This window comes from Schistosoma mansoni, assembly GCF_000237925.1.
Source record: "Schistosoma mansoni, WGS project CABG00000000 data, chromosome 2 unplaced supercontig 0120, strain Puerto Rico, whole genome shotgun sequence".
Taxonomy (NCBI): Eukaryota; Metazoa; Platyhelminthes; class Trematoda; order Strigeidida; family Schistosomatidae; genus Schistosoma; species Schistosoma mansoni.
The window spans coordinates 875,651-888,100 of record NW_017386000.1 but is presented as its reverse complement, the minus strand read 5'-3'; the positions used below and the strand labels follow the sequence as shown (position 1 = coordinate 888,100).

General features: G+C 29.5%; 1 protein-coding gene across 1 annotated transcript; it reads right to left on the bottom strand.

The window, feature by feature from the left end:
* Positions 1-378: 378 nt before the first annotated feature.
* On the bottom strand, positions 379-1,506 carry Smp_094560 (voltage-gated potassium channel, putative; the record flags this gene model as incomplete). Its single annotated transcript, XM_018791583.1, has 1 exon — positions 379-1,506. One exon carries the CDS (start codon positions 1,504-1,506, stop codon positions 379-381), a length of 1,128 nt encoding a protein of 375 aa, XP_018645291.1.
* Between the last annotated feature and the right edge of the window lie 10,944 nt (positions 1,507-12,450).

Genomic DNA, 12,450 nt, shown 5'->3' with positions numbered 1-12,450 from the left:
TTTGGTATATCCAATTAACAAAAGAAACGTTTTCAACAACAACAACAAATCAAGAAATGTACTTTAATTTCATTAGTCAAATCGTTTATTATTCATTCTTCATCTTTAAATGTTATACATTCAGGTTCATTCAAATGATTTGTTAATGGTTGAAATCATCAAATGTTAAGGTTATACTACTTTGTATTTTCTCCTACTACTTATATTCAATTAAATAGAAATACGTTGTAAAAATGTAAAAACAAACTTCATTGTTGCATAAAGACAAACAATAACATCGTTTTCCTTGTCTCAAGAACTAAGAACCTAATTATAAACAGATAAATAATTTCAACAATACATAAACTCTACAAAAATAGAATTTAACAATAAATAAACTTACCCCAATGTTGTCATAGTGACAATAGTATACCATGAAGCATCAGGGATACTGTAGAATGATGAATTTTCATCAAATTTTTCAATATAATATATAACAGTAGCAAATATTATCACAACCAATGTTAAACTAAACAAAAGAAAACCTAATTCTTCTGCGCATGATTTTAATGTATATCCTAATATACGTAATCCTTGACTATGTCTTGAAAATTTAAATATACGAAATACTCGAAATACACGTAGTGTAACTAATGATCCTGAGAATTGTAATCCAGCTGGAACAATTAAACTTATATAATATGGTAAAACAGCGGTTAAATCAATTACAGCCATAACCGAACGCATATACTTACAACGTGATGGTGAAGCATATAATCGTGAAATGTATTCAATAGTAAATATTAATACACAAGCAGTATCTATACAAAAAAATATATTTGCATATTTATCACCATAAGTTCTTAATGGGTAAACATTTTTTAATTTATTATCATTGTATGGTATAGTCTCAGCCATATTAGATAAAACAGAAACAATTATAAAAAATCCTGTTGTATAATATATCATATAAGCTGTACTATTTTCTTCAGGATTTTCAAACATTGTCCATAATTTTTCACGAAATTTTACATTACTATTTATAGTTAATGATTTATATTGTGTAAATGTTTTTTTATCATCTTCTAAACGTTGTTCAATATCTTTTGAATGATCAATAAAACTTTCATAGCAACAATCAGATAAATTATCAGATAATATAGAAAAATATTTTAATTCATTTTCAAAAGCTGATATACATATATTCTTTGGAAAATGTAATTTACCATGTTGATAATATGTTAATATATAACGAAATAATTCTGGATCACGATCAAAAAAATATTCATTATTTATACTATCATAAAAATATTCACGTTCAACAGAACCAAGTAATGTTGATGGATAACGTTTTACAAGTGATTCAGTTAATTCAAAATGTACACCACTAACATTGATAATAATTTTTTTATCAGATACTTTTGTTTGTCTACTTAAATCAAGTAGATCAACTTCATTACATAATACCGGTGCTAAACCAAGTATAGTAGCTTGTTTTAATAGTTGCCATGAAATTTCAGAAACCATATCGATATATTAATATAAGTTATTGATTGAGAATTAACGTATACTTTCAACATTATGTATTGAGTAGCATTATTTCCAAGAAAAATTATACAGTTACTTATCACACTGAATAGTAATATGTGCTATGAGTTATTTTATCCGTATAGAGATAGTTTTCAAAGCGTTTATACTTGTATTTATATTCAACTATTGTTTTTTTTTAAAAATATTTCGTAAATAATAATTTTGTTAAAATATTCAGCTTCTTTCAAGTAACCAATCAGATGGCGTCTAATAATTGTCCAATAAAATAATCGGATACCAAAAATAATAAAATAAATCTGTAATATAGAAGACATTTCAACATGCATCCTAAAAACAAAACATTACGTAATATACATTAAATGTATATACATGAAATCGTCATGTAAGAGTTGTCCATACTTTTTTCAATTTTGCGCAAGTATTAGAAACAAGATTTAAAATATACAGATGGATAATACATCCTTTTTATTTCACGAAGGGAAAATTTAATTTATAGAGGCTGAGCAAACAAGAAATTGAAAAGAAAACACATACTTTTAGAGTATTGAAATAGATAAAGACTTTATTTTTAATTTTCTCAATCAGTAGTTTAGTTTTGTAGCCTACTAATAGGTTGGTTTTTATAGAGTAGGTGAGATAGAATTATTGACTTGAATTAAATGACTGGGAAAATTCTTCTCAAAATAAGTTGAATTGTTATTACAGTAACTGAAAAAAATATAAAACGTCCGAATGAAATGGCCATTTTAAAGTATAGAACAGAATAAGTGATTAGATCACTTTTCACTTACTTATAACCATAAGTCCAACCATATGTTCAACAGTTATTAAACATACTCTTCTACAATTGCAGGAGATTGTAGGAACTCTGAGATTATCTTTTCTTAAATTTGTCAAAACCCTAAATATTACAAAACTTAGGTCTTATGTGTGTAAGAACAATTTGATTTTCCCTCTGAAGCTTTCTTGTCAAACTTTAATCCATATATTACGCCAGGGTTGGTGTAACAGTTTACAATTATCATTTTCTTATGAAGTTGAACTTTTGATTTTAAAATGTGAGTTATTCATGTAAAATGCCCTAACAAGTAAACATGTAGTCAAAATATCCATAATTGACTAGTCGATAACACTGCAATTTTAAATTCAATATCTTTTTACTCCATTTAATAAGAATTATTGCTATTAAGTAACCCTGAGTTCAGATTTTGATTTCATAGAATCTTTTATTATTATGGATGTTGCTTCTGTCATGTAATCACTCAGAGAATCTTCAACTATTACAACACACGTGCAAAATAAACAATATCTTGGTGATCATATAAGATTTATAATCCTTTTTTAATTTGTTTCAAAGTTGACCTAAGAACAAATCGAAGAGATATGAAAACAGGTACATAAAGCTAGTCAGTTTAGTTCCCGAATGTTTTTTTTAATGAAAATCAAATTCAATTTATTCCAAGTAAGTAATAAGACGTGAATGTATCTGTTTTTACCGAACTGATTGAAATAACAAGATCAAAAGCATTTAGTTCTTTTTATAGAGTTCGATAGCTTAACAAAATCTGAACTGATTATAAAGTTGTGGTGTGTTTGTACAATATATTTTAAACAATGAGGTCGAACATATGCTTATCAAGGAATTTCTAAATTCAGACTATTAAAAGTTAGTCATATAAATATATATAAAGTGATAATTGTAAATAAGGTGGTAAAAGAAATAAAATGAAATTTCACAACATCCTAGGTCTTTGAACTGGTTAAAGATTCCCAAACCAACTCAAAGTTTGTATAAGCTATTTCTGTACACATGAAGGATGCTTGAGCTTTTTATAGGCAAGGCTACTATAAACTTTAAAATCTTTCTTCAGTGATTATGCAAAACCTTAGAAACTGTTTCAAAGTGGATCATATGACCTATTTCAGTATTTAGATTTGACAATCGTGCAACGTGCTCTCCGGAGGAATTCGATACCAACTGATCATTATCATTTTTCACTATTTTTTATTAGTTTTCATACGAAACTGTTCTAATACGATCAAACGTGACCAAACCGTTTGAAATTTATAGCGCAAGTATATCATGTTTTTCCGATTAACTTTATGTCCACAATAAATTATGAAATAACTGCACATACTTGATATCTCAAGGGAAAGAAATTAGAATTTATATTTATTCAAAAGTCGGTATGACAAAAATCGTTTGCGTAACATTTATTTTCAGTCATAGTTTATTCTTATTTGTGATCAGATGTAGAATTTTTTAAAGCTATAACAGGTAGTTAAGTAACATCCTTGAAGTGAAGTATTTCTTTATTAGCTAAACTATTTATGTGAAAACTCAGAAACAGCGACACAATAGTGATAAATGAACACTCATTTCTTAGCCTTTGAGTTCATCTGTAAAGTCACAAGGGTAGGTGATTTCCCGACAAAGCGGCTCATAAAAAATTGCTTCAGTTTGTTATATCAAGTGCATGCGTACGTGCTCAGTTGATATATATGACGTGATAAGAACGCCAATTCGAGAGCAGTGATTTATCAATCACAGCAATGATACACAAAAGCCGTATGAGCAAACATGAGTACTTATCAGTCCTGCTATATGCCTAGCCCAGTCAGTTAAGTCCACAACACCAATAACAGCCTTGGTAATATGAATCATTATTCTCAAACATATTGGGTTTATATACCAAACAAACTGACCACATTTTTTCATAAAATAAAAAATAACATTTGTACAAGATTTGGGCAAATGTGGCTGTGAATAGGTGAACAATAATTAATAGACTGGGAATAACTCAATAATGGTAAATCGTGCAGTAATAGTCTAAGGGTCAAAAGAATGCTCATAATAAAATGAACATGAATGTGAATAGTTAGGTTACTGAGCAATTATACAGTAGGAAATATACATATCATATTGGTCCATAAATAGTTTTCAAAGTTACCATTCACAAATCTCCACGGGAGATAACACGGTTAAATGCAAATGAAGATCTAATCATATAAAGTGATGAACACCTAACCCACAAGACCTGTAGATCGATAAACTAATATAAGTAAGTGTTCGTTTCACTATCGTCTATACAAAGCACCAAATTATATCATTATGGCTACAGTGACACTGATATTCGCAGTTTTAAAATATAAAGTCATTTGATTAGTTCCATATGTTATATTCAAAACGAACCTAAGAATATATGTCCCAGTGTACTGAATATTTGTTTGAAATATGTACAGCCACCTATTTTGTTTTATATAGTACTTTTATTCACACTAGATACAGAGGATCGTCTACCTTCTGAAATGTTACACTTGATTTTATCCCATTCGCTTTCATTTTCAGAAATAGAGAAACGTGTTATTTTATGGATTGAAATCATTGTGGTACATTCAAATAGTCCACCAATCAAATCTAGAAGTTAATTATTTTTTAACAAGTTCGATATTTTTTGAAAAGTGTGCCTTACCAATTATCTAACTTGAAATGCTTAGATTACTAGCAATATAACCTTTAGTTTGTATAGCAGTTTGCCGTTTTTCAGCTTGTTTGTGACAGTTTTCTTACGTAGAATAACAATGTTTATAGCAAAACTTACGAAGTAATTTTTAATGTTTATAAATATGACTAAAAGATTTTACGATTATATGAAGTTACAATAATCACATGGTTGTAAAGTAACGTCAATTAAATTTGAAGTATACTTATTATTCAGTTTATAATTAATAACTAAAATAACTCATAATGTCATTGAATAAGAAAAAGAGAATTCAGCGAAGAAAATTTTCTTTTCGACGAAATCACTTACTTAAGCATTTACTTAACCTTGTTTATGAGTTTGGAATTCAAGGGAGACACGGCTGCTGCAATCTTGAATAAACCGATTTCAAAAACGTTGAATAAAACTTTCTACACAGCCAAGCTTCGAATCGTTTTCTCTAGCCATCCTACCATTCGGGGGTGTGTTAAGGATAAACTTTCGCTGTGGGCCACATTTGTTATTTATTATCGAATCAATTTATAATGCAATCTTTTCTAGCCTCCTGTAGACATATATTTTCCATATCGCTATATATACGAATGTACAGCTTAAGTAAATGATTTCGTCGAAAAGAAAGTTTTCTTCGCTGAATTCTCTTTTTCTTATAATTAATAACTGTATACTGGACAAAGACTTTGAAACCAAGTGGTTAATTGGTTAGTTTAACATAGTCAGTTATAATGTACAGTTTGATTTCACAGTACAGAAATATCATGTACGTTTTGCCAGAAGAACCTGATTGAGCAGAATAATAAACATAATAGTTGTGTAAATTAACAAAATTAAAATTAAATTATCTCAGTGATCTATTTTATGAGATTTTCTACATGTTTGGTTTTGATCTATGTTCCTATGTGCCTTTTGATTATTCTACTAGAAACATCAGTACAAAACACTCTCTTAAGTTTCAGCCGTAAGTTTACGTAATGTCGTAATATTTATGTGACTATGCTCCATTGTAATTCTTTACAGTAATGCTAGTCACTTTTAATTACGGAATACAAGATAGATTGGTTAAAGGAAATTGTGTTTGTTATTTATTTTTGTTGTTGAGTATACTCAACTATTTTCGTATCATTTCACTCGTTCAAAATAAATGAACCAGTTACTTTTTTTCATGAGACGAAAATAATCAAAAATTTGTAATTTTGTTTTAACTTCTAAACCAATGAATTTATTGTCATTTAATCAGGAGTTTTCAATAGTTGAGATCATGAGTCAATTGAAGCTAGACCACCATGGAAAACCTGGAAGCACTGGAAGGCCGTTTCGTTCTATTGTGAGACTCCTCAGCAGTGCGCATCTACGATCCCGCGTGGCGAGATTCGAACCCATGGTGGTCCAGCTTCAATTGAGTGATGATCTCAACTATTGAAATTACTATAATATCCAAGAAACGCCTTCTGATATTAATCAGGAATTGTCTGTTTCTTATAGTATCACATATATAATAAACGGAATAGATGAAAATTGCTGTGAATGAGGAAAAGAAAATGAAAGCGGCATAAAATAGCATGGGTAAGAGGAATTATCGTTCAAAAATATCCAGGGACCATTTCATATTCATGTGTCAATTAGAACAATAGAAAATGTAAAAGTTAGTTTTAATCGCATATGTACATCAGAAAAATCATTTACACTGTTTTTATGCATTAAGGGTTGTAAAAATTTTTAAGTTTTGATTGAGACCATGAATCGATCAGCGCAAGATCACAATGGAAAACCTGTAAACACTGGAAGGCCGTTTCGTCCCCGAATGATATCCTCAGCAAGTCCTGAGTTCTAATTTCGAGTGTGAGATCGTGGATGCGCACTGCTGAGGAGTGCCACACTGGAATGAAACAGCCGTCCAGTGATTTCAGGTTTTTATTAGTGGTCTAACAATGATCGATTCATGATTGCAATCAAAACTGTTTTTTATGATATAAGCAACATTCAGTTTAACTTATATGTAGCATTTATTATAAGTAAATTTAAATATTTTTAATACAACTTCTTTTACTATTATCAAAGGATTTTCTGTTAATATCAGAAGTATAGTATGACGAATAGCAATCCACAAAAGCATATCTGTAGTTCAATTCTTCAATGATTGTACACTTTCTAAAGTTCTTTCTTCTGAAAAGACATTTCTGGTGACTCTACCTAGTCGATGTACACTTGATAACTATGAGCTGAGGATGTTTTAAACAAAAAATGCATTTTAGTCTGACTTAAAAATATCAATTTATAAAATATTTCGTATAATGTACTCGTTAACTTCATAGTTAAACAAATTCTGTCCGTCGATTCAGCATTTCAGTCAGTTACTTGTCAAAGTTATAAACATTTCCCTACGAGTGAAACATTTTCTTCAGAATGCGAAACACCATTATAGATGAAAAAAGACCTGGGAGTTAAAGAAAATTGTTGACAAAATTTGGTTCTGAAATCGGAAATATTTACTTCTTAAGTGGAAAAACATTAATAAAATGTAGTTTCCAGAAAATATTGAAGGTATGAAACTAGTTTTTCATTGATTTGGTTACGGGATTCTGTATATATATTTAATTTAAATAAATATACTAAGTGCATAGACGGAAGACTTCAGAGTCATGTGGGGTAGTGAACAAAAATGGAATACTAGTTATCATTAACTTTATGGATTACTGTTATATCTTGTGGCCGAGTGGATGCCCAGTTAACGTATGACGTGATAAGACCGCCAATCAGGTAGCAGCAAAATATAGATTGGAACAGTGACACACGAAAACCGCACGAGCAGCCTAGAGTGCTAATCAGTCCCGCTTCTGCCTAGCCCAGTCAGTTAAGTTCAGAGCACCAATAACAGCCTCTGCAATATGAATCATTGTATTTCAAACACATTGAGTTTATATAGCAAACAGAATGACCACATTGTACCAATAAAATAGAAAATAACATTAGTACGAGAGTTAGCCAAATGTGGCTGTGAATAGGGGGAGCTGTAATTAACAGACTGGGTATAATTCAGGAATGGTATATCGTACAATAATAGTCTATAGGTCAAAATAAAGCTCACAATGAAAGGAACATGAATATAAGTAGTTTAATCATTTAGAAAACATACGGTAAAAAATATATGCATAATATTGTTCCATAAATGGATCCCAAAGTTACCATTCACTATTGTTGTCGGGGCATAACAATTACATTGATTCATATTGAAAATTGCTTACAAAGTTAATGAAGTAAAATAACTTAAGATGTAAAAACACATAAAAAAGCATCAGAAGGTCATAAGATAATCAGCTTCCAATTGTAGCATACTAAAATTCTCTATATTTTTGTAGAATATACCGAAATGAAACTATTCGCCAGTTGACATTCATATTAATCTACCTTGAATATATTTAAAATGAAAATTGAACAAAAGTTATTTTATTAAATTTCATACTAAAATAAATTAATAAATGCAACAAAACAGATTCCTTCAAGTTAATGAAAAAGCATTTAATCGGTAAATGATCTGCTGAAGTTCCATTCCGATTTATACACTTTAGTAGTATACTTCAAACGGCAAAGCATAAAAATGTGTTCAACAAAATGAACTACAATTTTGCTGTCACTGAAGTTTTTTTTCGGTATACAACAAAAACACCATGATATATATATATACTTTGAGACTATTGTTATTCCCGATTTCTGGTTTGTAATTCTTGTCCCATATTTATATATTAAATGTAGGATAAATATCCTCCTAAATATTCTGTCCTTAGAAAAATTGATGAAACATTCTGTTTTTATTGTTTTCTTTGTTACATAAACGGGACCATTCATATTTTATCAATTCTGTATTATTTTTATATATAGTTGAAATCATGAGTCAATTGAAGCTAGATAACCATGGAAAACCTAGAAGCACTGGACGGCCGTATTAGTTTATACAAAAAGCATATGAGATATCTAAATGTAATCTTTTTATTGTCTAAAGGTTGACATTTATTAAAACAAACATTCTATAATTAAAGATTAAATTAAATTTCTGTCTGATACGAAGTTGGCTTATTGTAACTTATCTGGTTTGATCTATCATGTCGGTTAGACCAATTTAAAAGATAAACTGTTTGAATATCATAAGATTTATTTTTTGACAAACAGGATGTAGCCCATAGTAAAACGTATACCGCAACAAATTTTAATCATTTAACAGCTGACATTAAGAAAAAGGTGAGAAATCGTCTTACTAAAACAAAACAATCAGATTGAAAATTTTAAGAACACCGGGTTTTATTAAGTATGTTAACAATAAGTAAACCGGAATAATATTCATCACTGTCAAAATGAAAGAATATTATTTTTGGGTTGCGGTATAAAATAAACTTATTTGTCAAAGTCTTTCTGGTGAGTACTTTATTTATAATTCTGTTCTTGATGTTCTGAAAATGTTGAAATTCATTTTTCAGTGTTACATCAGTATATTGTTATATAAACTACTCGTTCCATTTTGTCGACAAGTCAAAGTTTCTTCTGGAAGAAGATTTCCGTTTTTACCAGTCTGGGTTTAATACCCCTAATATATTTATTTGGAGATAAGTAATTTAAAAACAAATGAAATTTCATTGTTGTGTTGAGAGGAGTGAGCTAAGCTTTGTCTATTTGGAAAAAAAGCTATCAATCAGTTTCGTTGATCTTTATTTAATGATAACAAATCTACTAACATTAATTAGGAATAATGTATTTGTAAAATCTCAGCGAATGAATGTCTTACATCAACTCAGCGCTCAAATACTGTGAAACTATTAGCTCTAATTTAGACGAAAGTTCTTATATAATAAATCTACTGACAGATTAGGATTATTTTTAAATTGAGTTGTATTAGCACATCAATTAGTATTTCTGCTCGATTTATATGAGTGAATACAGTACATACAACTTAACTGATTCCAACTGGGAATATATTGTTGTAGGTTTCTTATTTTGATTTATTTGATATAATTATGTTTGGTGAACATGTTATTTACACATATTCACTCAACAATAAGCCTAGAAACTAATATGGTACAAAAAAGATTTCTCAATGGTTAAATTATTTACTTCTTTATGCGTCGTTTGAAATGGATCATACCTCATTACAGCTCTCGCATATAAAGCATCGTATAAATACATTGCATTATTTAATCTTACATATACGAATGCATGAGCAGAACTGGGTCTACGCGAATACAGTTGAAAGTAAATCTCAGTAGAACTCTCTTGTGAAAAGTTATTTTAATACATCTTTCTTTGTTTGGAAATTAAATCACTTTTAGAAGAGCACATTTTCGCAAGAGTTTTCTTATTGTAACGAAACATGTGAAGTTGCTTATAGTGAGTTTTATCATATCCTTTTATCAGGTAATCACATGAATGAAATATAATATTATGTCACATATTACAGTAAGATATTTAATAAACCACTTCTTTCAAATGTATATATATCATTTATGTCCATAATAATAGTTATACTGCCGTTACTAATGGTGATCGAAGCCACGGAATACAAATAAGCGAAAGAAATGATAACCTAATCACTCTCAGGAAAGATTAACAAATTGTCATCATCGGAATGGATCATTGTATGATTAGATTATTTATCTACATCGATAAACACATTGTCATCATGGATATTTTATGCTTGAAATTAAGTTATTCGTAAACATGTTGGGAGTAATACATCTATATATATATATATCTTTGTATCTTATTTAAAAGTTATTTTTATGATCAGGATATCCGCTTATATATTTTTAACTGATAAAGTATTGTAAGCAAAGATTGATTGTGGCTAAGAGTAGAATCCAGGACTTGTGTTTCGTCCTATTTGGAACTTAAGGCACTATCGAGGCAATCCGCACAGGATGCACATATGCCAATAAAAAGGTAATCAGTTGCTGTCCCATATATAACAGTGGGAAGATTTAAACAAACAATTCAAATGTACATTGATGAAGTATTGGTTTTGGAAATTTATTATATAAATAATGACGTCAAATAGATATAAAATCACCGAGCAAAACAACTGAATACGCTGCTTTTAACGGAGGCTTTGTTTTTCCAAAATACCACGTGATTTCTTGCGAAATTTAATATTATTTACTGTTCATTCAGATAACGCATATGGAAATTTGAACATAAACCTATATATATATGATTATAGTTGATAAGAGAAAGTCTGTTGTTTTGTATACTGTGAGAGTTGTTTATATAATCTGTTTCATCTAATCAAACTTGTAAATTCTATGACGAATTTCACCCAAAACCATGTTATGTTTACTACCGAAAATTGTTTACAGTTTTTGTATAAGTATACAATTTAAACAACAATAATAAGAATAATCTGTTTTACGGAATACGGCAACTTTCATTGTATATCTTAATATTCTCTCTATGTATTTTTAAACTAGCAATTATTATTTAAATCGAAGCTAGACCACCAAGGAAAACCTGGAAGCACTGGACGGTCATTTCGTCTTATTGTGGGACTCCTCAGCAGTGCGCATCCACGACCTCGCTGGTGGTCTAGCTTCAATTGACTCACGCTTTCAACTATAAAAATATTAAATCTCCACAAAATTCCTTCTGATAATTATTTAAATCATTATGTGTAAGACAAGAAATGATTAGTGTATTATAGAACAGTGACAATAAATTTTATCTGAAGTTTTTTTCGAAGAATTTGCGATCACTACTCTTAGAGATAATTTTCGGAATCTGAAAATAATATTTTTTTATATTTCAACATTGTTACATTTCTTTTTATTCAAATGTAATCTTCTGCTATAGTTATAATATACATAAATACCTAATCTAACCACGGTATTTTATTCGAATGAATGTTATTGCTACTGTGTTCATCTTGAATATTTGATCAATGCAGGTTGGCTACTGGTTAACATATTGTTACATTAGTTCAATATTTTTGTTGATCGTTGCTATTCTATGTGTTGTAAAATAAATTGATATGTTTATTGAAAGATTAGGAAATATTGTAGCTGTTGTCTTTATACTATCATATGGCTACAAAAGTTTAATTTTTGAAAGTAAGAATGTGATAGTATTTAATTAACGGTAGTGTTCGTTTTCGATGGAAAAACCTAGAGGTTTTCGTAGAATTAAAAGTTTGATTGATATTGATGTAAAATGTCACTGGCAGAGGTGGCTGATGCATATCAATCGCATGGAATACAACAATCTGCTTTATATATTATTTTTGGTGACATAAAGGTAGCTGAAATGAATGTTAAAGATGACCAAAAGAGGACTTTAGATCGTCCTGCAAAGTAAGAGAATACCTGTCTAAGCTGTTCATTAATAAAACTACGAGTTGAAGTGCTGTTATTTGACCCTCTCCATCGTTTTCTAAACTGTTTAGTAT